Below are 25,000 nucleotides of genomic sequence, written 5' to 3'. Positions count from 1 at the left end.
TGAAACTAGAGATTGAGACCATAAACTCATGTTTACAATGTTTACTGAGGTAATAAATCAAGAGAGAAGTAGAGTCATTTTCTCATAGACTTCTATACAACCAGAGGAGTCGCCCCCTGCTGGACACTAGAGAGAATGCAGCTTTAACACACTTCACAGCTCGTATAAAAGCTTTGACATGTTGTCCACGAGTGTCACGTTTCATGAAGTGAGACGAAGACGAGGTTTTCTTCGTTGACATTGTTGCATTTATTCTTTTTTTCTTTCTCTTTCTTCGTTTCCTCCATTACTCATCCCATTGTTTATTTTTGTTTGTTTGTTTGGTTTTTATCTTTAATTAACGGTCTAGACAGAGACATTAAAAGACTGGGAGAGACGAGGCTGCAGGACCATGACGATAAAAACAGAGCGCCATGTGCTTTTCATGGTGTAAAATTAATAAATAAAGATGTTTTTATACTTTATTTAATGAGTAGATTAATAGTAGTAATAATAAAAAAGCAGCCGTCACGTCTCTCTCACTCTCTATCTATCTCTATGTGTTTACAGGGGACATCACTCAGAAGGGTTATGAGAAGAAGAGGTCCAAACTGATCAGGGCATTTGTTCCACATGCTAGAGGTAATTCAGATTTAGCAACCTCTGACCCCCCCGAACACACACACACACACACACACACACACACACACACACACACACACACACACACACACAGTTTATTGTCATAGTAGGGCATCGATCTGGCCATTAGTGAACATGGGATCAGACTCCCTGGAGCTCAGCTGCTTCCTCCGCACCACCACCATCATCATCATCACCAGCACGGGGATAAAGAGGTCCTGTCCGTCTCACACTAAGACCACGTTATTATGATTTCACCTTTTATGATGTCAGAAAAATATCATTTTTCTGCCGATTTCAAATCATCCTCATGTTTGTTTTTTCCTCTTTTTATTTTTTTTTGCAACGTATTTACTGCTTTTTGTGAAACGTGTATGTGCATATCTGTGTGTGTCTATATAAATGTGTGTGTGTCTGTGTGTGTGTGTCTGTCTGCTTGCCTGCTTGCCTCTGTAGGAATGGAGGGGCCCATGTCTCATCGGGCCCCGCTCGGCCCCCCCTCTGCGGCCCGTTTCCACCGGCGGCGAACGTCTGGCACCAGAGACGAACGCTACCGATCAGGTAGAGAGAACACCTGCATGACATCATCACTGCTGTCAATGATGTCGCCATCTAAATGCTCCACTGATACCAGCTATCCAGTCCAGGTCTACTTAAAGTTACTGTGAGGAACTTTTACCTGGTCCTGAACCAGTCTCAGTGTAGTCCTGATCCTCTATCAGACCCCCATCAGTAAAGAGACCATCAGAGAGAAGATGGTCTGTTTCTATAGAGTTATTCTTGATGCTCGTCATCGGAGCCACCGGGTTGGATTCTGGTGAAACCAGATGAAATCATGCAGGTTCACCAGAACCTCCTTCAGCTCAGACTCCAGCAGAGACCGGTCCACCGTGGACAGATCCAGATCCTCCAGCAGAGACCAGTCCACCGTGGACAGACCCAGATCCTCCAGCAGAGACCGGTCCACCGTGAACAGACCCAGATCCGGCTTCACCTGCAGCCTTGGACCTACAGTCGGAGCTCCGGAGGGAGGAGGAGAGCTCAGCTCCCATCAGCAGCAGCGTTTCCTCCTCCTCCTCCTCCTCCTCCTCCTCCAGGAGCAGAGCTTCTCTCTGGGAGCCAACACCGTCACCACGCTGCTGGAGACCCAGGACGTATTGCTGGACCCGCTGGAGGGAAGGGAGGCACGGGAGAACCAGAACCAGAACCAGGACTGAGAGGGGCAGACTGTCAGACCTGCTGCAGTAACATGAGAGGTTTTCTAAAGAGACTCTGGTGCTCAGAGACACGACCACTTTAGTCCACAGGGACCAACAGAACCAACACTTTCAACAAGTTCCTCACAGTAACTTTAAGTAAACACAGAGTTAATTATACAACAACAGTGTATAAAGGGACATTTGGCTCTTCTCATTGAGGTTTGATTCAAAAGTGTTTTAAGAATCTAATCTCTTGATTTAAATAGAAACACACACACACTCAGTGAAACAGTGAACTCAGCCAGACACGTTTTCCTCCTCTTTTCTGTGTGAATGACTGAATGAATGAATGAATGAATGTGTCTCTGTCCAGACGTCCACACCGAGGCGGTGCAGGCCGTGTTGGCGCGACACGTGGAGCGGAAGGTGGCGGTGCCGATGCCTTCCAAAAGACGCTCGCTGGTGGTGCAGACGTCCATGGACGCGTACACGCCTCCAGGTGACGACACAGTAACACTCACCGCAAAAAGATCTTCCCCCGAGCTGCTGTCGAGAACATTTCTACAGTAGAACCAATCAGACGAGCACCTTTACAGAGAGTCTGATCATCTTTCTGTGACTTTGCATTAAGCATGTTTTCTTTAAATAGCCGTCAAAACTACACCGTTCATCACAGCCAGAAGTCATTATCTTCAGATTTGCATGTTTCCGATGGTCCTTGAACACATCATTTGTGACGAACGCTCAGGAAAAAATGCAGCCGAAACGAAGCTTAAAATTGAGATATTTCATCAAATGTTGATAATTTTGAAATATTTTCAATAAAAAATGTGGCCACTAATAAACCGTTTACTTTAATCAGATTCTGTGAAAGACATTCAATTCTGAGCTCTTTAACGCAACTATGAAGTCATGATTGATTCATCTGAGACCAACAGTAATGTGATGACAATTCAGAGAAACTTTGACTGAACTTCAGGAAGTGAACACAGAGAGGAGAGGAGAGGATGAGAGAGGAAAGAGGATAGGAGAGGAGAGAGAGGAGAGAGAGGAGAGGATGAGAGAGGAGAGAGGATAGGAGAGGAGAGACAGGAGAGGATGAGAGAGGAAAGAGGATAGGAGAGAGAGGAGAGGATGAGAGAGGAGAGAGAGGAGAGGATGAGAGAGGAAAGAGGATAGGAGAGGAGAGAGAGGAGAGGATGAGAGAGGAGAGAGAGGAGAGGATGAGAGAGGAGAGAGGATGAGAGGAGAGGAGGAGAGAGAGGAGAGGAGAGGATGAGAGAGGAGAGAGGAGAGGAGGAGAGGAGAGGAGAGGATGAGAGAGGAGAGGAGAGGATGAGAGAGGAGAGGAGAGGAGAGGATGAGAGAGGAGAGGAGAGGATGAGAGAGGAGAAGAGAGGAGAGGAGAGAGGAGAGGATGAGAGAGGAGAGGATGAGAGGAGAGGATGAGAGAGGAGAGGATGAGAGGAGAGGATGAGAGAGGAGAGAGGAGAGGATGGGAGAGGAGAGGATGAGAGAGGAGAGGATGAGAGAGGAGAGGAGAGGAGAGGCTGAAGTAGAGGTTGTAAACATGTAAATAGTTTAGTATATATAACACATAGAGCCTCCATCTTCTAACACTTGTGGACACTTGAGGTTCAGAGGGTTAAAGAGATGTTTGTAGAGTTAAAACCTCGCTGGTCGTCTCAGCAGAACTTTGAATGTGACCCGAGAGAATCTGACAGACAGGGTTATGATCTTCACTCATCTCACCCCCAAAACACTGCCGACATGCACATTTTCTGAGGCCTGCAAACGGCTGAAACGTCAGGAAGAACTACTGATTATGTGTTTGCGTCGACCTTTACCTCCAATATGAGCTCGTACGGTTGAACGTAATCACAGCCGACGTGTTGATTGGACTTTAATGAAGGAAATGTAATAATCTTCTTCAGCCATGATTTGATTTTTAACCTTTTTGAGACAAAGTGAAGCTGACATCTAATCAAAGAAAACTGATGTACGTGAATCTTTCTACGATGTTCGGTTTCTTAAACGTAGCATCTCTGAGTTTAACTAAAGAAGTAAGTTGTGTCTCTGTGGTTGTTTTTATTTAAAGCAGCTTGAAGCCAATTTGAACTAAATGGTGTTTTAGTTATTGACATTGTGAGAGTTGTTCGTTATCTCTGCCGCACAGTTTAACGTTAACCATCAGAGTGTAAATAAAGTTCTACTGACGATCGTTATCCTCCGATATTCAGTAAAACATGTGATCAGGACATCATTGATGTGTTTCTAGTCTGTTGTTGTTGTTGTTGTTGTTGTTGTTGTTGTTGTTGTTATTGTTGTGTTGATGATGGTTTCCTCTCACCAGGCCTGTCGCCGTTGTGCTCCGACTCGTCGTCGGGCTCGGAGGAGGAGGCGGGTCCCGGAGACGACATGTCGGGCATGGAGCACTGGATGAGCCGACCGTCACACCTGGGCCCCGCCCACCTGGGCTCCACCTCGTCCTCGTCCTCGTCCACACAGAGCGGCGGCAGCGGCAACGCCGGGCGGCTGGCCGACTCGCTGGCGCACACGCACCTCTCGCACCTGGCGCACACGCACCTGGGCCACACGCACCTGGGCCAGCTGCACCACCAGCAGAGCCACCTGTCGCAGTCGCACCACGGTGAGACACACGTTTCCCTACACAATAAAAGCACCGTTTTTAATGGACGCACCTTTGACGTTACATTTGCATCAGCGTGCAGCCCTCAGTAAAACACACCTGTGTGTGTGTGTGTGTGTCTACAGGTATCGGCCACCTGTCTCTGAAGAGGAAAGGGGTGCTGAGCGTCGCGGAGAACGGAGGATCTCTGCGACGCTCCTGTGAGTTTGGGTCCGACATGCTGTGGCCTCCGCCGCTGGAGTCTGACGGTACGTCCAACTCGTCAACACTCACATTTTAATATCAACAAATACAAACACAGTCAAATACTTCAGCGGAACAGAGCTCTTTTTTTTAAAAGTTATTGACATATCTCAACATATCTCTCATTCGCCTTTATTGTTGTGTTACACAGAGTCCCACAGGCTTCTTTTAAATCACATGAATGCAGGTTTTGTGTAGAAATGTCACACTTCAAATCATAAACTTTGCTTTCATTAAAGTTATTTTTAAATAAATAAAGAGCTTTAAATAAAGCATAAACATACAAAACAAAATACAACAGAAAATATATAAAATAAATAATAAATTAAAACATAAAAACATTTAAAGGATTTTAACAGCTCAAGAACAGAATAATTTAACATCGTTCTATAGAAATAAAACCTGCTTCAGGCTGTACAGGAAGTTTATTTTTGAAACAGCATTATATTTTATTTTGAAACAAAACAGATATTATATTTTATTTTGAAAAAAAACAGATATTATATTTGATTTTGAAACAGGTATTATATTCAGAAACAAAATGAAAAAAGATTTTAAAAAAGTTTGGAAAAAGTTTAAAGTAAACAGATGATCGGTGCGTGACAATAAACACAAAGTGTAATAATTTAAGAAGAAAAAATATTAAAATGTGCAATTAAATATGATAGACAAACAAATTAAGAGCACGTTAAAACAAATCTGTTATTAAAGTGTATGTTGAATAAATTCTCTTTATAGATTTGACCACAAATAACCACAGAGACGTCGCAACGTGATGAATATTTGTCCGTCTGCCTGCTTCCCCTCCAGAGAATCACTCGGCCCCCCCGGATGTGACGGGCTACTCGTCAGACTCCACCCACTCCCGCGTTGAGCGCCACCACATGGCCAACATGGGGACCATCGCCAGGAACACGCAGAAGTACGGCAACGCCGAGCGCATGGAGACGGGCGACGGTAAGACGACACCGTCGGCCTAAAAACAAAGAAATGGAGCTCGAAATTTTTACCAAATCATGAGATAGAAAGTCATAATTATGAGTTAAAAGGGTTTGTTGTAGATAAATGAGCCGAATCAGCCCCCAAAAAACATTAGCTTTATTCATCCTGAGGGTCAAACAAGATCATTAATAAGGTGCAAATCAAACCAAATGTGTGTGTGTGGGTGTTTTGACAGGTGTTCCAGTCAGCAGTCGCGTGTCGGCTAAAATCCAGCAGCTTGTGAACACGCTGAAGCAGCCGCGCAGACCTCCACTGAGGGAGTTCTTTGTGGATGACTTTGATGAACTTCTGGAGGGTGAGACACGTCTGTCTGATTCTTTTTAAGTTCTCCAAACTTGAGCTGTCTTTATACTAAATAGTAAAGGGAAGGTACCTGAGTGTTAAACCTGGCTCCTCCGTCTTTAACTGTCTCCCTGATGACGTTGTCTGTGTCCTCGTCTCCAGTCCAGCAGCCGGACCCTAACCAGCCTCGTCCTGAGGGGGCTGAGATGATGGCGATCCGCGGCGAGGCTCTGGGCGTGGTCACTAACTGGCCCCCGTCCCTGGAGGCGGCGCTGCAGCGCTGGGGCACCATCTCCCCTAAAGCGCCCTGTCTCACCAGCCTGGACACGGCGGGGAAGCCCCTCTACGTCCTCACATATGGTGAGACGTCCAATCAGCACGCAGCTTATTGAGCTGTGCTTTAAGTTGTGTTATGTGGTTTAGATAAGTTCAGATACAGTTACTCTAACTTCTTCTGGGAAAAAACTATAGTAAACATCTCTCTCTCCCCCCTCCTTCCACCACTCTCCCTCTCTCTCTCCCTCTCTCTCCACAACTCTCTCCCTCCACCACTCTCTCTCTCTCTCCTCCCTTCCTCCTCCCTCCCTCCCTTGTCTCCTGTGTCCTGCTCCCTTCAGGAAAGCTGTGGTCTCGCAGCATCAAACTTGCGTACAACATCCTCCACAAACTGGGCAGCAAACAGGAGCCGATGGTCCGACCGGGAGATCGGGTGAGTCACTCCTCCCCCACTGTGTCTCTCTCACTTTATCTCCTTTATTTATCCCGTGATGTTTAGTTTCCTTTGCAGCAAGTTTTTCTTTTAATATGTTTTTTGTATTTGTCCGTATTATTTACAATGGCTTCATTTAATTTGTTCAAAAACCAACGTGACTCCAGTCTTGATGCTAAGCTACGCTAACCGTCTGCTGGCCACAGATTCGTATTGAACAGACAGATATGAGAGTGGTCTCAATCTTCTCCTCCAACTCTAAATCCAAACAAGTCAAACTCTTCCTTTAAACAGAGCTAAAATTAAACACTACGACCTCCTTTAATGTGACGATCCAGCTGTGTTTAGCAAACAGACATCGGGTGTCTCTGACCCCGGTTGGTCTCCTTCTCTCTCTCCTAGGTGGCGTTGGTGTTTCCTAACAACGACCCCGTGGCCTTCATGGTGGCCTTCTACGGCTGCCTGCTGGCCGAGGTGGTTCCTGTTCCCATAGAGGTCCCACTGAGTCGCAAGGTACCTCATGAATCCCACCTAAATGTGCTTTTAACCCTGTCACCTGGCTGTGCTGCTCAACGAATCAAACGCTCTGTAGCTGATCTATTTCTCTTTAGTTTGGGATCAGATTGATGACACAGTTTAACGTTAACCATCACAGTGTAAATAAAGTTTTACTGACGATGGTTCTCCTCCAATATTCAGTAAAACATGTGTTTCTAGTCTCTGATCTCTGATAATGTTACATTGTAAACAACCAATCAGTGTTTAAACCCCTCCCTGTATCGTCCAATAGGATGCCGGCAGTCAGCAGATTGGATTCCTATTGGGCAGCTGTGGCGTCACCGTGGCTCTGACCAGTGATGCCTGTCATAAGGGACTCCCCAAGAGCACCACTGGAGAGATCCCTCAGTTCAAAGGTCAGAGGTCATCGAATGTAGGGTTCCCTGTGGGGGGGGGTCACCTGTCTCACTGTCTCACTGCACATGATGAGCAATGAGGATGTGAACCTTTAAATGATTATTAACAAGGAATTTAAACAAGGAAACAAACAAAAGTCTGTTTTTGTGTGTTTTCTTTGGGAATTAAAATGTGTTTTTTTTACTCCCCGGTGGTGGAGAGGAAGTACAAATACAAGTAAAAGTACTGCATTCAAAATGTTAAATGAAGTGAAAGTATGTAATCTGCTAAATGTACTTAATAAACAAATACAGAAATAAATAAATGCTGAAATAAATAAATGAATGAATGTAGAAGAGTAAAAAGTACAACATGTACCTCTGAGATGTAGTACAGGAAAAAATACATGTACCTCTGCGATATAGAGGAGAAGTACTCAGGTAAAGTAGGAGGATGAGGTAAACTGGAGGTGTTTGCAGTAATGTTTTAAATAAACTTCTCTCTGCAGGTTGGCCCAAGTTGTTGTGGTTTGTGACGGAGTCGAAGCATCTCTCCAAACCTCCCAGAGACTGGTTCCCTCACATCAAAGATGCAAACAACGACACAGCCTACATAGAGGTGAGCTCACACACACTCACACACACACACACACACACACACATACATATATATATTTGATATTGTCTCCTGTGGTTTGTGTCTCAGTATAAAACCTGTAAGGACGGCAGCGTGCTGGGAGTGACGGTGACGAGGATCGCTCTGCTCACACACTGCCAGGCTCTCACCCAGTCCTGCAGCTACACCGAGGGTATGCACACACACACACACGCACGCACGCACGCACAAACACACACACACACACACACACACACACACACACACACACACTCTCACAAACACACACACCCTCCCACACACACGGTTCAGAGCCTCCAGGTCATGATTTAGTGAGTTAACCCTTTCCTGTCTGCAGCGGAGACCATCGTGAACGTTCTGGACTTCAAGAAGGACGTTGGTCTGTGGAACGGCATCCTGACGGTGAGAGGAGGAGTCACGGCGTCGCTACGTTGTTACACATGTGCAGTAAAATCTGCTCTGAACATCAGGACGATTGATTAGCTTCACTGAGGCGTCAGAATATATTTCATACTAAAAGAATGAAGCGGGTCGTTTAATTAATCTAGAAGACTTCATGTGAGAAGGAGACACAGGAACTTGCTTTTCATAATTGCTCAAACTAAAAGTTAATACTTAACAAAACTCTTTTATACTATATTAAAAAAAGTAATATCTCCCATAAATACAGCCTCCATTAGACAGCCTTGATGATAGATTTAACAGACTTTTAAAGTGCATGAACGGTAGATATACTGCAACTAATATGTGTGTTAATGTGGAGGATTAAGTAAAGCAACGACCAGAACTGTTATTAGAGTTAAAGTAACACTGTTTAATCTAATGTAAAGCATCATGATTTGATTATTTATGATATGTTGCATGTTCTTTTTATGTAGGGATACAAATATATCCAGAAAAATATCAAGTTTATTAACCTCATTCGTTGAGCTGAGGAAAGAATATTAGTTTAGACACAAAGATGGTCAGAAAACGTATAAATATAGAAGATAAACTTGCTCATTTAGTGAGTTTTAAACCCTTTAAATGTTAACGTGTCATGATGTGTGTGTGTCGTGCAGAGTGTGATGAACATGATGCACGTGATCAGCGTGCCCTACTCGCTGATGAAGGTGAACCCTCTGTCGTGGATCCAGAAAGTCTGCCAGTACAAAGGTGAGACACACCTCACCTCCGCTCACCTGTCCGTCACAAAGAGGAAATGCTAATGCCCCCCCCCCCCCCCCCGTCTGTGTGCGTCTCCCCCCTCTGCAGCCAAGGTGGGCTGTGTGAAGTCCAGGGACATGCACTGGGCTCTGGTGGCCCACAAGGACCAGAAGGACATCAACCTAAGCTCGCTGCGCATGCTGCTGGTGGCTGACGGATCAAACCCCTGTAAGCTCACGCTCGGCCTCCACAGCGGAGCTCTTTAGGTTTAGAGCGGCGGCGTGGACATAAGAGAATGTCAGAGAAATAGATAAACTCTCTGGGGGAGTCGGGAGAAACTGGGTCACTTCACAGGAATAGAGCCGGATGTGTCCGTTGCCGCACATTTGGTACAATAAATGGTTTTCAGCCCGACTGGACTGAATTATGGTGTGTTGTACGGTGAGGCAGCAGGGAGCTGCCTCCAAGTGCATTACGACATCAGACACAAAACTGAAGGTTTTTAAGTGGAAGAATCCATTTATTTAACCAGGAAAACCTCAGTGGGAATATAAAATCAGTTTTTCATCAGAGTCCTGGACCAGAGAGGCTTTGATCACAATGATGACACAGAACATACCTCGAAACATTCAGTAAAATAACGTATTGAACATCAGGACGATTGATTAGCTTCACTGAGGCGTCAGAATATATTTCATACTAAAAGAATGAAGCGGGTCGTTTAATTAATCTAGAAGACTTCATGTGAGAATTGGTTGCTTTGAAACTGACAAAGTAGTTTAACGTATCCACTCAGGGTTTTATACCATAAATACATGTAAGTCTTTACATGTACCTTTAAGTAAAGGACACGCTGCCAATGACATTTCTTTCAAATGTTCCCTGTTCACGATAACATAACCTTAACAAAGACATACAAGTAGCACCAGATACCTACAGCGACGGTGCGAAATGATCCTTTGAGTGTTTTTTTATTGTAATTCAGGGGAGCCAGGACATCTGATGAAACACAATGTTTGATTCTTGTTTCACGTCTCCAGTAAAAGTAGTTGAACAGTTTGTTTCTGCCGCTGTGTGTCAGGGTCCATCTCGTCCTGCGACGCCTTCCTCAACGTCTTTCAGACTAAAGGGCTGAGAGCCGACGTCATCTGTCCCTGTGCCAGCTCGCCCGAGGCCCTGACAGTGGCCATCCGGAGGTAAACACACACACACACACACACACTCAACCCTGCTTTACGTACACTGATTACGCAAACATACACACACACATACACAGAAGCACAAATATGCAAACAGTCTCTCTCACACACACACACACACACACACATTTGTCTGTGCAAACACACACACACAGAGACTGTAAACACATCATCAGACATGTATACAAGTGAACACAAAGAAGTGAACACACAGAAGGAGCCTGTCTGCACCTGCAGTAACTGATCAATCAACCACAGATCAATGCAGACTCCTGCAGACAAAGAGTTTCTCTCAAAGTTTACCAAACCGTATTTAAAGGGACAGTTCACCCAAAAACAATATCAATACCTTCTTCCATACAGTCTGTGATCAACACCACACAGCACCCGCCTCCTCAGGCGCTCTAAAGTCAGTAGAGTCACTAATAACATGCGGTATGCTCACAGTGAACCTCTGTACTGCAGGTTAATGACGTGTCTGTGTGTGTGTGTGTGTGTTCAGGCCGGTGGAGGACAGCAGTCAGCCTCCGGGCCGAGGCGTCCTGTCCATGCAGGGTCTGACCTACGGGGTCGTCAGGGTGGACACGGAGGAACGTCTCTCAGTGCTCACCGTGCAGGACGTCGGCACCGTCACACCTGGAGGTACGTCTGTGTGTGTGTGTGTGTGTGTGTGTGTGTGTGTGTGTGTGTGTGTGTGAGAGAAACAAAGATACTTTTCATTTTAAATGTTAAATTAAACTTGTAATTCTTCTGTCGGCCAAGTTATCATTAAAGATGCCCGTGTGTGTTTGCTGTACGTTCATGTTTATATGTGTACTTGTACACTGTAAGTACACGAGCGCTCGTACTTTGTCCCTCTGCAGAGTTGAACCTTCAGGTTTTTCATGCATTAAGTCCATTAAATGTTAAAATGAGTTTTAAATCTTCAGCGTTTCTCTGCTCGTGACGGAGCGAGTGAAGTGAGTTCAGCTTCACGTCGTCCAGACAAAGTCACACAGACATCTTTATTCTGAACAAAAGAAACGATTAGAAGATATAATTCACACACCAGTAACCTTATTACATGGCTGGAGTCTCACCAGGGATCCAATTAAAGCTGTTGTTTTACGCTTAATTAGAGCTGCAGCCAGCCGTTACTTTAATATCGATGAGTCTGCACAATGTGTTTTCACCTAAAACAACTCGGCCAGAAGGTTTTCAGCTTAGTGCCATAAAAAGACGCTTGAACCAGTAGAAACAAATGTATGTACTCACCTCTCAAACATTATTACAGCACGTTTCAACCAGTTAAGATAACTTATTAGAAGATAATAACAATGGTAGAATGTTCTCTGCACTTAAACCGATGTCTTTATACAAAGAATGCTCATTTAAATGACAAATATAACTTCCTTAAATACTGAATATTTTGTGAGCTGCAGCCCAAAATCACCTTCAACATCCAAAAATACTTTTATGGGAGCTTTCTATCTAATCAATAGATACATCAAAGTCATTTTTTTAAGTATTAGTGTGTGTGTGTGTGTGTGTGTGGAAATCCTGTTCTACTAGTATTATATATTCTACTGTCATACTTCCTCAGATAAATATATATATATATAAATACACAGATGAATATGCAGGAAATTAAACATTAAATAAAAATTATTTTTATGTCCATAAGGAATTCTGCTCATTGTCTTCCACTGATGCAGTGAGAATGAATAAATGAATGAATGAATGTAAATGGAACATTCACACAAATACAGGTGTGTTCTTCTAATCCATAAGAACACATAAACACTCTACGCCGTCCACTCACACCACCCAGTGGTCAACACGGGAACTACACCCGCTGTGACAACGGAAATCCTCCTGTAACCTGGTTCTGGGTCTTCACAGACGTTCTGTAAACTTAAACCGGGCGACATCGACCTACTTTAACTCCTTTATTCCCATAAACAGCAGGAGTTTAATTTGTTCATTTGTGTCCCTTCGTAGAAAATATGAGTTAATTCATGAGGACAGAAGGACAATAAAAGGTGTTAACCCTGTGTTTCCCTCTCTGTCTGTCTCTCTGTCTCTCTGTCTGTCTCTCTGTCTGTCTGTCTGTCTCTCTGTCTGTCTCTCTGTCTCTCTGTCTGTCTGTCTGCCTCTCTGCCCCCCCAGGCCTGGTGTGTGTGGTGAAACCAGAAGGCGTCCCTCAGCTCTGTCAGACGGATGAGATCGGAGAGTTCTGCGTCTGCTCCATCGCCACCGGCACCTCCTATTACGGCCTCACGGGCATGACCAAGAACACCTTTGAGGTGGGGAGGCCTGTGTGTGTGTGTGTGTGTGTGTGTGTGTGTGTGTGTGTGTGTGTGTGTGTGTGTGTGTGTGTGTGTGTGTGATCATGATGGAGATCTTGATAAAAAGATGCAGAGTTGAAAGACAGGACTTTAAACTTTAAATCAAATGAACCTCGGCCACAACATCCACTTTATTAAGAGCAGCAGCAGTGTGAAATAATTGTGTGTGTGTGTGTGTGTGTGTGTGTGTGTGTGTGTGTGTGTGTGTGTGTGTGTGTGTGTGTGTGTGTGTGTGTGTGTGTGTGTGTGTGTGTGTGTGTGTGTGTGTGTGTGTGTGTGTGTGTGTGTGTGTGTGTGCAGGTTTACCCGGTGAGCTCCAGCGGGGGTTTGGTCAGCGAGTACGCCTTCGTGCGGACCGGCCTGCTGGGCTTCATCGGCCCCGGCGGCCTCGTCTTCATCACGGGCAAGATGGACGGGCTCATCATGGTGAGTGGGCGGCGGCACAACGCCGACGACATCGTGGCCACGGCGCTGGCAGTGGAGCCGATGAAGTTCGTCTACAGGGGAAGGTGAGGAGGACCAGAACCACCAGGAGACGGTTTAGAAGTCACATTAAGGGTCCAGTGGACAGTGTGTTTGTATGAGGTACTTCTCCATAGTCCGTGTATTACTACAAGTAGTACTACAGTGTAGTACTACAGTAGATGGAGTACCAGTACGGGAGCAAAGCAACGTACTGATGTGGACGGAGTCAGCTGCAAAACGAGAAATTGAAGCTGCTCTCTATACTCTCTTCAAAGACACAAGACTCCATTTACAAAACCAGTGATTTCTCATACAAGCACACTTCTAAACGTCTCTACTGTCCCTTTAAAAAGCAGCCAGATGTCTGGCACGTTCCCTGTCAGCCTGATGAATGAGTCGTACCCACACACATAATGAATCTAATACAATAGGGCAACAGTGGAGGAATCCAGAACCAGTAATAGAGTGAAGTTTAATTGTGTCCAAATTCATCATCCACCCCACAGACTCTGGTGACGTTCCTCAGATCTATTTAAGCTTTCAGGCTGCAGCAGGAAGCAAGTTAACAAAAGAACCTTCACTTTGTTCAGATTATTGAGTTGTATTGTTTTATTAAAAGAGCCCCAATCTACAATATGTAAGATGCGTCAACATGTTCATTAGTGCACGAGAAGATAGATTTAAAAGAAAGGAGAAAATACACACATATATATATATATGTGTGTGTATATATACGTCTATGTATATATATATATATATATATATATATATATATATATATATACACACAAATCTACTTGTAGGAAACGGGTTAATTAAAAAAAATAAAACATTAAATTAAATACATTTAAAATAGTGACAAACATAACATATTACTAATAATACAATTAATGTAAAGTTAAAGAAAACAATAAATACAAAATAAAGTGAAATAAATGCACATGCTGTAAACAAAAAAAAAGAATAACAAAAAATGTTTTAAAATAAATAATTAGGATTTAAATCTTTTTAAACTTACCATTGTTTAACTTAGCATTGTTTAACTTACCACTGAACACAGTGTGAGTGATGCTGTTGGTCCTCCGTCCCTGCAGGATAGCGGTCTTCTCCGTCACGGTGCTGAGGGACGAGAGGATCGTGGTGGTGGCCGAGCAGCGGCCCGACTCCACCGAGGAGGACAGCTTCCAGTGGATGAGCCGCGTGCTGCAGGTGAGTCTCGCATCTCACCGGTCTCACCTGTCTCACCTCTCACCTGGTCCGCTGCTCTCGTTTTCCTAACATGTGCAGCATCATAAATTTAATAAATCTCCCAAACAATTAATTAAACAAACATAAAAATTTATATTTTGGCCGTCGCCATGTTTTTTTAGCAGCCAGTGAACAGGAAGTGACCCTATCTGGACTGAGGAGGAGTGACGTAGAGACACCGTACATCTCTGTTAGAGACCTGTCAATCACTGTGTAGCCCCGCCCTAAAGCATCCCCTGCTTTATGGTCTGTTTGACTCTAAATGGACCATCATTTACTAAATGAACATCATGCTGTATTGAAGAAGACTTGAAACTAGAGATTGAGACCATAAACTCATGTTTACAATGTTTACTGAGGTAATAAATCAAGAGAGAAGTAGAGTCATTTTCTCATAGACTTCTATACAACCAGAGGAGTCGCCCCCTGGTGGACACTAGAGAGAATGCAGCTTTAACACATGAAGCTTTGACTTCACTTCTCAGAACCGGAGGTTGCTGTCTGAGCTGAATCAAGGGCAGGGAGGCGGGCTTAAAGGAAACGCTAGTGTGTTTGATGAGGAAGATCTGGGTCGTTTTATAAACCAGCAGTGGAGCCGTTTAGCTGCCACTTCATGTCTTTCCTTCTCCTGTAAACCTCCGTTGGTGTCTGACCGTCCTCCGTCTCTCTCAGGCCATCGACAGCATCCACGGGGTGGGCGTGTTCTGCCTGGCTCTGGTCCCGGCCAACACTCTGCCCAAGACCCCTCTTGGCGGCATCCACCTGTCGGAGATCAAGCAGCTGTACCTGGAGGGGGGGCTGCACCCCTGCAACGTCCTCATGTGCCCCCACACCTGCGTCACCAACCTGCCCAAACCCCGGCAGAAACAACCAGGTGGGAAAGCAAACACAAGTGTTCACGGGTTTGTGGACGGTGGCTCGTTACTGTGCACAGATGTTAATGTGTGTGTGTGTGTGTGTGTGTGTGTGTGTGTGTGTGTGTGTGTGTGTGTGTGTGTGTGTGCGTGTGTGCGTGCGTGCGTGCGTGCGTGCGTGCGTGCGTGTGCGTGTGCGCTGCAGAGATCGGACCTGCCTCTGTGATGGTGGGGAATCTGGTGTCAGGGAAGAGGATCGCTCAGGCCAGTGGCAGAGATTTAGGACAAACGGACGACAACGACCAGGTAAACAAAAGACTGTCTGCTCTGTTGAGTTCTTTATTGGTTCGGCTACGACATTAAAAACAACATTAGAGATGAAACAATTAGTAGATTAATTGATTAGCCAAGCGTTTAAATCATTTTACAGAGAAATCATTCTGGTTCCAGCTTCTTAAATATGAGGATTTGCTTCTTTTCTGTGTTCTTTGAAATTAAAAACTGAATATTTAGTTTTTTTAACTTTAGAAAATGTTACATGTTAGATTCACTGACAAATCCTTTAAATAATAAGATGAGTCTCTAATACAAACAGTGGACTCACATGTCCGGACCACTCGGGTCTGATTTTAGTCGTGTATTAAATATAAATTATATTATATCGTTGATCATTTAGGAATAACTTCCTCCTCTGTGTCTGGAGATGAATTTTAGAGCGTGAAGCCTTTTGAAATGTGCAGAAGGTTTTGATGAGTTCCTCATTGAGAAGTTTTAAAGAATCAATAAAAGTTTCGGCTGATTTACAATCATTCAGCAGCCGACAAACCGCTTGTTTCTAGAAAAGGTTTCAGTTGCTGCATCAGTGAAAATGTTTCTTCTCCAGTCGGCAGCTTGTTTCTCACCTGCTTTGTGGTTTATTGGTATTGATTCGACCACTTTAACGTCCTGCAGTCTCAGCTGGATATGAAGCGTTAAACTAAAGATTTACTCACAGACGAGTCCTGTATCGGCTGCAGAGAAATTTTCTCCACTTGTGTTCTCCTGTGCAGTTTTACATGATGTGCTGACGGTGTGATTCACGTTTTAGGGCCTCTGTGAACCCGTACATATATATATGTGCATATATATATACACATATATGTGTATATATATATGTGTATATATATATACACATATATGTGTATATATATACTGTATATATGCCGGTGTCAACCTCATGTGACCAAAACGCTGGTTTGTGAGCTGAACAAATTAAACAGAGCAAAGTAGATTCTTATATTATTATTAATAATAATAAAATAAACTTTATTTTTATAGCACCTTTAAAAACATTGTTACAAAGTGCTTTGCAATAAAATATAACGCATTTAAATCACAAAGATAATGAAATAAACTAAAAGCCAAAAGTTAACACATGAAAACACAGAGAGTAAAACAAAGTACACTAAAGTTTAGTACTTTAGTGTACTTTGTTTTTAACTTTACTACTTTAGTTTACTAAAACTACTTCTACTACTTTAGTTTCACTTTACTACTTTAGTTTAGTTCATTTTACTCTGTGTTTTTATGTGTGTACTTTAAAGTAAAAACACAGACTAAAACAAACTCAAATCACTGAAAATCACCTTTTAAAAAGTGTCTTTAACTTCCATTGAAGCATTGCATTGTGGGCCATGAATGCCGGCGTAGTGTCCAGTGTTTGCTGATATATTTCACCAGAGAAAGTAACTCAGGTACTGTTGGTTGGATGCTGACGTTTTGAACAACCTAAAACTAAATAAAAGCGTTTCTCTGACTGCATTTCAGTTCCTGTTCCTGTCGGAGGTTCTGCAGTGGAGGGCTCAGACCACACCGGACCACGTCCTCTACACTCTGCTCAGCTCCAGGGTAACAGCAACGCACCTCCACCCACAGCCACACCTCACCACATTACAGCAGCAGCAGAAGAAGAAGTCCCTTCTTTTATGAAGTAGTCACATCACATGACCGGAGACAGGAAGTCTCTACGTTTACTAGTCACAGTATCTCCTCACATTTATTACAAGACACGATGCATCCTAAATATCTTAAAGATGCTAATAATGCTCGTTATGACAAACACTTCCTGATACTGAAATATTGTTCAACATGAGGACTTGAGCAAAAGCACCTTTATTCATAGTCTCTAAGAGGCCTTTTTGATATGTTGAGTGTTTAGTCCTGCGTGTTGAAGTTGTCACGTCTTCATTATTTATAGTTGTTTCCTTTATGAACAACTTTGGTCCGTGATGCAAATGTTTCTGCTGCTTTTCGGCGAGTAGAAAATCAGGCTAAAGTCATGTTGTGAGAACGAGACATCGTCTGCAGCATGCTGACTTCAAGCTATATTAAAACCGATTATACAAAGTACAAATATCACCTTTCATCTCACTCACTCGTCGTGGGAGTCCCACATAGGCTGGTTTACTACGGTGGTACCAACACAAAATAAACAGATTTCACTTTGATTTCATAGCAATAAACTGATAAAAAAGGCTCTTTTTGTAAAAAGTCTGAACTCATGCTGTCAGGTCTGTCCGCAAGATGACAAGTGATCGCACCGAGCAGAAACCTTTTGTTCTCATTTGTTGTGAACACACCTTTAACCCTGAGGGAGTGACACCAAACCTGGTCTTAAATAGAGAGATGAGTAATGAGGTCCATGTGGTTCACTTTAACATTAACCTGCTTTAGTCTCTTTCCTCTCGTCACTCTCTCCTCCTCCTCCTCCTGCAGGGGGCGGTGTCCAGCTCCCTCACCTGTCTGCAGCTCCATAAGAGGGCGGAGCGAGTGGCGGCTCTGCTGATGGAGAGAGCCGGTCTGCAGGAGGGAGACCACGTGGCTCTGGTCTACCCACCAGGTCAGAGAGGACTCAGGCTGTTTTAACCCAGAGAACAACAAAGCTGAGTTCATCCCTCACACCCCTCTGTGTGTGTGTGTGTGTGTGTGTGTGTGTGTGTGTGTGCAGGTATTGACCTGATTGCGGCCTTCTACGGCTCCCTGTACGCCGGCTGTGTTCCCATCACGGTGCGACCGCCTCACCCTCAGAATATCTCCACCACGCTGCCCACCGTCAAGATGATCGTGGAGGTCAGAGATCACTAACCACCAGATCATACTTTGTGTTTCTGCTGACTCTGCTGCTGCTAATCCCACAACTGTGTCACGATTAGTTTACCTACAACTCTGATTGTGGGTACTTTAATTTACACTCTTATTGCTCTTTAATGATCTCTCTAAAAACCAGACTTGTAGAGATAATAAATCTTTATCAAGTCGTATCTTCCTTCTAATATTTCACTTGTTTGCACTGAGATGTTTAATTATTTCATCCAATATTAAAATATAAAACTCTCCTCTAGCAGGCTCTGCTAGCTGCTGTGTAGCTATATTAAAATAACGACATTAAATATTACAGTGTAATATTCAAACTATCATCTGCAGGTCAGCCACTCGGCCTGTGTGATGACCACGGCGATCATCTGTAAGCTGCTGCGCTCCAAAGAGGCCACGGCCACCGTGGACATCAGGAACTGGCCGCCTGTCCTCGACACGGGTACGCCCACTGACCTCTGACCTTAAGAACACAACCTTAACCTCAACCATGAGAGTGCAGCTCCTACATCAACACCTTCATCCTCTCTTTGTGTTTCACCGGCAACATGTGAAGTTTAAGAGGCAAACATGGACGCAGTAATCCACACAGCGCTACACACTGGTCAAAGACACACAAACACACAAAGTACTTGAAGAAGTCGTAGTTTGGAGACAGGAAGTCACAACAAAACTATGTCTGTCACGAGAGAGAGAGGTGACACAGGAGATGATGTACGCTGTAAAAGTGGATACGATCCCACAACAATGTGGGATCCAGATGTTCCTCCAGCATAATGTGACTGCGTTGTGTTTTTAGGTTCTATAATCTTCATACTGTTGAGGTGGGAATTGCAGAAAACATTCAGTCAGAGAGAGAATACAAATGTGAACTTTTTTGTGCACTTGAAGTATTAAATGTTTGTCTTTCATGAAGATACAACAATCCTGGTTTGAACTCAGTCAACGTCACGAAACATCTGCTGCAGCAGGAAACTTTAAACCTCCATCAACGGCTGCTCACTAGCTGCTGTAGTCACGCAGTGGGTTCAACTTGAGTTCAGTGTTTCTGAGTGTCTAAAACAAACGTGTGTGTGTGTGTGCTGCAGATGACCTGCCAAAGAAGAAGCCTCCAGCTCTCTATAAGCCCACCAACCCTGACGGTCTGGCCTATCTGGACTTCAGCGTGTCCACGACCGGCATGCTGGCCGGAGTCCAGGTCAGCTCAGAGTTAATCCTCATCATCCATCAGTCATCACTCAGTGCACAACACACAGAGCTGCTTTATTATCAGTGTTTGCAATACATCTGAGCAAATACATTTATTTAAAGTTACTGTGAGGAAGTTTATCTGGTCCTGAACCAGTCTCAGTGTAGTCCTGATCCTCTATCAGACCTCCATCAGTAAAGAGACCATCAGAGAGAAGATGGTCTGTTTCTATAGAGTTATTAGACCCTCCAGCAGAGACCGGTCCACCGTGGACAGACCCAGATCCTCCAGCAGAGACCGGTCCACCGTGGACAGACCCAGATCCTCCAGCAGAGACCGGTCCACCGTGGACAGACCCAGATCCTCCAGCAGAGACCGGTCCACCGTGGACAGACCCAGATCCAGAGTTCCAGAGGGAGGAGGAGAGCTCAGCTCCCGTCAGCAGCAGCGTCTCCTCCTCCTCCTCCTCCTCCTCCTCCTCCTCCTCCTCCAGCCAACACCATCACCACGCTGCTGGAGACCCAGGACGTATTGCTGGACCCGCTGGAGGGAAGGGAGGCACGGGAGAACCAGAACCAGGACTGAGAGGGGCAGACTGTCAGACCTGCTGCAGTAACATGAGAGGTTTTCTAAAGAGACTCTGGTGCTCAGAGACACGTCCACTTTAGTCCACAGGGGGCACCAGAACCAACACAAGTTAAAGTTCCTCACAGTAACTTTAAGTTGTGTTTGGAAAAAGAAAAGTTTAGTCCTGATACTACAGCATGAATGAATTCCTTCAAGTATGAAATGTTAAGATGAACTGTCTGTTTCCATATTCATCGGTGTGTGTTTGTGTTGTTGTGTCTCTCCTCCCTCCCCCCCCCCTCTATCTCTCTCTCTCTCCAGATGTCCCATAATGCCGTTGGAGCCTTCTGTCGGTCGGTGAAGCTGCAGTGTGAGTTGTACCCGTCCAGAGAAGTGGCCATCTGTCTGGATCCCTACTGCGGCCTCGGCTTCGTCCTCTGGTGTCTCTGCAGGTTGGTGTCTCCGTCTACTTACTGTACACACTGAAAGAACAGCAGAGCTCAAAGAGAGCTCTGTAACTGATGGATGTGTAAATAAAGTTTCACATACCAACTGTAAAGGAACTGATATGTCAGTATTGACTTCACAACTTCTGCAAACAAGTGGCCAAAAATAAATACAGTTATTGCAGAGAGGTATCCTGACTTTGACTTGTCAAGCTCCAAAAACACTGGATCCTACATTTCCCATAATGCAACTCATCTCTCATTAGACTCAACACCTGTTTCTATCACACGTTTCGAGCACGTTTCACATTTGTTCTTTATGATCACTGATGATCATCTGTCATTGCACCTTTTTTATTATAATCATCATCATTACAGTTTGTACACGTTATACTCAGATTGTGATTCATGTCAGAAAGCTGCCGATTAAGCAGAGCAGACATTTCATCTGCTCTGCTTAGTTTTAAATCCTCAGCTCATAAACTGTGAACTTGGCGAGAGCAGATTTCTGTCTCATGAATCACCTTCGGTATGAAAACATCTCCCCTCTGTGACTTTAAAGCAACAATATCTCACATCAGACTCACATCAGACTGTAGTGATGATTGACTCTCTGTCTGTGGTTCCTTCATGGACAGTAAATGTAAATGCATTAAAGGAAGGCGTGTGGTGTGTTCTGCAGCGTGTATTCCGGCCACCAGTCCATCCTGATCCCCCCGGTGGAGCTGGAGTCCAACCCGGCGCTGTGGCTGCTGGCCGTCAGCCAGCTGAGGGTGCGAGACACCTTCTGCTCCTACAGCGTCATGGAGCTGTGCACCAAAGGACTCGGCCTGCAGACCGAGGCGCTCAAGGTCAGAGACTCGGTTCACGGGATGCTTGTGACGTTTATTCAGCAAAGTTTAACCGCTTTCAACCGCCAGGTTCCAGAGCTTTGAATCGTCCTGACATGAAACGGCGGTTTCTTTTTGCTCCCATCACATGTTTCTCTCTGTGGTCTTGATTTTCAAAATAAAAGTCCTGCTCCTCTATGGAAACAGAACCATGATGACTAGAAGTAGAGAGAACTAGAACAAGTCTTTAGTCGGCGGTAATAATCTGCGACTGCGTCTCTGTCTGCTGAAGCCTGAGGACACGTCTGACTGCTGCTGTCACCGACGCCTCTGATTGGTCACAGCGGAGTTAATTTGAGTCATTATCCGTCTTTAAGTCTCCATGGAGACTGAAGGCCGTACGCAGAAGAGGAAACTACAAATGTTCTTTCCTGACACGCATCGTTCTCTTACATACCTTTAACCCTCAAACGTTTACCTCCGAAAGGATTCACAACATCTCATCATCTTCATCTCCTGGTTTAATAAATCAGGATCATCATATAATACAGAGAACATAAAACCTCGTCCTCTCTCCTGCTCCACACAGGAATCAAACTGTATTCACTGAAACAAGAATTTTAGGAGATTTGATTGACAGTTTCAGCAATTATTTTGTTTTTACAGTAAAGAAATTAAGTAAAGTAAAAAAAAGATGTACTTTTGTTGCATATTAATTGTTGTTATATATTGTAGTATAATGCTCATATTTGAACATAATGTTTTTCTTATAATTTCTCTCTGTTCATATATATTTTTATTGTATATATTATATACAATATATATATTATTGAGTCCTAAGATCTGAGAGTTGAGGTTTAAATCAAAGTGTTGCTCATTTAAACAGTATTTTGTGAAACAGTGAAACCGGTTTACGGCTTTTTGTATTTACTAGAAAACATTTAACAAGTATTGTTTAGTATCTGTTATTGTTGATCCTGGTATTGCACTATTGCCCTCCCTGTGAATCTTCCTCTCGCTCCTCTGTAATGTGATGTGGTCTCCCGTCTCTGGTCCAGGCTCGAGGTCTAGATCTGTCCCGGGTCCGGGCCTGCGTCGTGGTGGCAGAGGAGAGGCCCAGGATGTCGCTCACACACTCCTTCTCGAAGCTCTTCAAAGACCTCGGCCTTCACCCGAGATCCGTCAGCACGGCCTTCGGCTGCAGAGTCAACCTGGCCATCTGCCTGCAGGTAACAACGTCAACACGTTAACAACGTCAACACGTCAACACGTTAACAACGTCAACACGTCAACACGTTAACAACGTCAACACGTTAACAACGTCAACACGTTAACAACGTCAACACGTCAACACGTTAACAACGTCAACACGTTAACAACGTCAACACGTCAACACGTTAACAACGTCAACACGTTAACAACGTCAACACGTCAACACGTTAACAACGTCAACACGGTAACAACATCAACACGTCAACACGTTAACAACGTCAACACGTTAACAACGTCAACACGGTAACAACATCAACACGTCAACACGGTAACAACATCAACACGTCAACACGTTAATAACGTCAACACGTTAACAACGTCAACACGTTAACAACGTCAACACGTCAACACGTTAACAACGTCAACACGTTAACAACGTCAACACATTGACAACGTCAACACGTTAACAACATCAACACGTTTCATCTTCTGCAGCTGCTTCATCAGCATGTCAGGGATTCATCTGCTCCACAATGCTCAATATGGAGCAAAGATAAATATCTTATTATAAATAAAAGAAACTGCATCTACAACCAGTGAGTGACTGTTAAATGTCTCTGATCTCATGCTCGCTGTGTCTACGCTGTGATTGGCTGCAGGGCACTTCAGGACCGGATCCTACGACTGTGTACGTGGACATGAGAGCGCTGCGTCACGACAGGTACCACAGCCTGCTTTCCTCCTCTTCATCCTCCTCCTCTTCACCCAACAACATCCTGACACCTGTGTGTGTGTGTGTGTGTGTGTGTGTGTGTGTGTGTGTGTGTGTTTCAGGGTTCGGTTGGTGGAGAGAGGTTCTCCTCACAGTCTGCCATTAATGGAGTCTGGCAAGGTGAGTGATGCAGAGATACAGTAACATCCACATGGAGCATGTTTCTACAGGATTTTATTCATTTATTTTATTTTGTGAAGCACAAAATGACTTTTTACAATCTGTGCATATACGACATCCTCTGTCCCAAATAAACCCTTTAATGGTCCAAGAGAGACTGAAGATTATCATCTTCTGAACTAAATGTGAGAACTTCTATTTACAGGAAACAGTCGCTCCTTATTTGACGACACTCTCCAGAACAAACCGGGTTTTAGTTTGAATCCGTTTAAAACATTCTCTGGAGCAGCCAGAGTTCAAAGAGCTTTCACCGAGAAACACACAACGTTTCATCAAAAAGCCTCAATCATACAAATAAACCTCCATTTATCAGGTTTCTTCACCTCGTAGCAGGATAAGATTCACGATCAAAACAAAACAAAACAGTGATTTCAGAAATTCATCTTTTCTCACCATGAAGAAACTGTTCAGTTTCACTGAAATGGCATCAAATGTGCCGACAGACCGACTCTTCCTGCTCCCGTCCTCCCACGCTCAGTGAGTCAAAGCCCTGAAACCTTCGTCTGCGTCTGAAGGAATCTCATCCGGCTCGTGTTTGCCCATGATGTGGACCAGAAAACAGACACCCAGCATGCTTCACTCCTTTAAATGATGATTGTAACCACTCGTCACGTGTTGAATCAGAGTCACTTTATTTATTTTATGCTTCTGATTGTAGAGCTACATCCTTCTTCCTGTTGTTCAGGTCTAACTAATATACACCGATATTTAATTTAGTGATAATCAAAACAGAAATGATGATATGTTGTGACAAAGAGATCCACGTCACGGAGGTTAAATAGAAGCAATTATCAGCCGAATAATAACAATAACGTCTCATTTGTTGAGATTAATATGCACAAAAAGTCTCTCAAAGGTGTCGAGTCAACAAGCAAACTTCAATCTTCCTTTGAAAGGAAGAATTAGGAACAGTTGTAGAAGTGAATTGTGGGTAGTTTACTCTAAACTCTGGTTTAAATTACCCGGAGAAGATTTCGGTCCACAAATCCATATTTACTGTTACAATATGAAAGTTGACTTGTTTTATTTGAACCCTCTTCAGACCGTTTTACTGAACAAGTTTTTAAACTGAGTAGACGGAGCTTTAATCTGATGCTGCACAGGTTTAGATGGAGTTGAAGAGTCGTGGTTGACGGGTTGGTTTAAAGTGACGGATGTTTCTTGGCGTCTCTTCTTCCTCCACACCGACACAAAGAG

The 25,000-nt window shown here is 44.1% G+C and overlaps 1 protein-coding gene across 3 annotated transcripts in view; it reads left to right on the top strand.

Moving 5' to 3' along the window:
* Positions 1-25,000, top strand: part of LOC306712238 (disco-interacting protein 2 homolog C-like) — a gene marked incomplete at both ends in the record, with an annotated part of 40,480 nt that overhangs the window by 12,774 nt on the left and 2,706 nt on the right. The window contains 33 exons of one of the 3 annotated variants that reach the window (XM_079181417.1): positions 550-621; positions 1,078-1,182; positions 2,194-2,319; positions 4,174-4,470; positions 4,596-4,718; positions 5,566-5,670; positions 5,891-6,010; positions 6,160-6,357; positions 6,615-6,706; positions 7,109-7,219; positions 7,497-7,620; positions 8,109-8,218; positions 8,306-8,408; positions 8,574-8,638; positions 9,298-9,391; positions 9,491-9,610; positions 10,464-10,578; positions 11,084-11,223; positions 12,730-12,866; positions 13,209-13,417; positions 14,468-14,582; positions 15,294-15,495; positions 15,681-15,781; positions 17,282-17,362; positions 18,230-18,353; positions 18,462-18,583; positions 18,938-19,049; positions 19,696-19,805; positions 20,685-20,815; positions 21,492-21,660; positions 22,698-22,868; positions 23,511-23,572; positions 23,686-23,743. In XM_079181417.1, coding sequence (XP_079037543.1) covers positions 550-621; positions 1,078-1,182; positions 2,194-2,319; positions 4,174-4,470; positions 4,596-4,718; positions 5,566-5,670; positions 5,891-6,010; positions 6,160-6,357; positions 6,615-6,706; positions 7,109-7,219; positions 7,497-7,620; positions 8,109-8,218; positions 8,306-8,408; positions 8,574-8,638; positions 9,298-9,391; positions 9,491-9,610; positions 10,464-10,578; positions 11,084-11,223; positions 12,730-12,866; positions 13,209-13,417; positions 14,468-14,582; positions 15,294-15,495; positions 15,681-15,781; positions 17,282-17,362; positions 18,230-18,353; positions 18,462-18,583; positions 18,938-19,049; positions 19,696-19,805; positions 20,685-20,815; positions 21,492-21,660; positions 22,698-22,868; positions 23,511-23,572; positions 23,686-23,743 — 4,124 coding nt within the window. Of the gene's footprint in view, positions 1-549; positions 622-1,077; positions 1,183-2,193; positions 2,320-4,173; positions 4,471-4,595; positions 4,719-5,523; positions 5,671-5,890; positions 6,011-6,159; positions 6,358-6,614; positions 6,707-7,108; positions 7,220-7,496; positions 7,621-8,108; positions 8,219-8,305; positions 8,409-8,573; positions 8,639-9,297; positions 9,392-9,490; positions 9,611-10,463; positions 10,579-11,083; positions 11,224-12,729; positions 12,867-13,208; positions 13,418-14,467; positions 14,583-15,293; positions 15,496-15,680; positions 15,782-17,281; positions 17,363-18,229; positions 18,354-18,461; positions 18,584-18,937; positions 19,050-19,695; positions 19,806-20,684; positions 20,816-21,491; positions 21,661-22,697; positions 22,869-23,510; positions 23,573-23,685; positions 23,744-25,000 lie in introns of all 3 variants that reach the window. The other 2 variants (XM_079181416.1, XM_079181418.1) reach the window with 2 other exon arrangements.

The sequence above is a fragment of the Pholis gunnellus genome (genome assembly GCF_910591455.1).
Source record: "Pholis gunnellus genome assembly, chromosome: 20".
Lineage (NCBI taxonomy): Eukaryota > Metazoa > Chordata > Actinopteri > Perciformes > Pholidae > Pholis > Pholis gunnellus.
The sequence above is the reverse complement of the archived record's forward strand: the minus strand, read 5'-3'. Positions and strand labels throughout refer to the sequence as shown.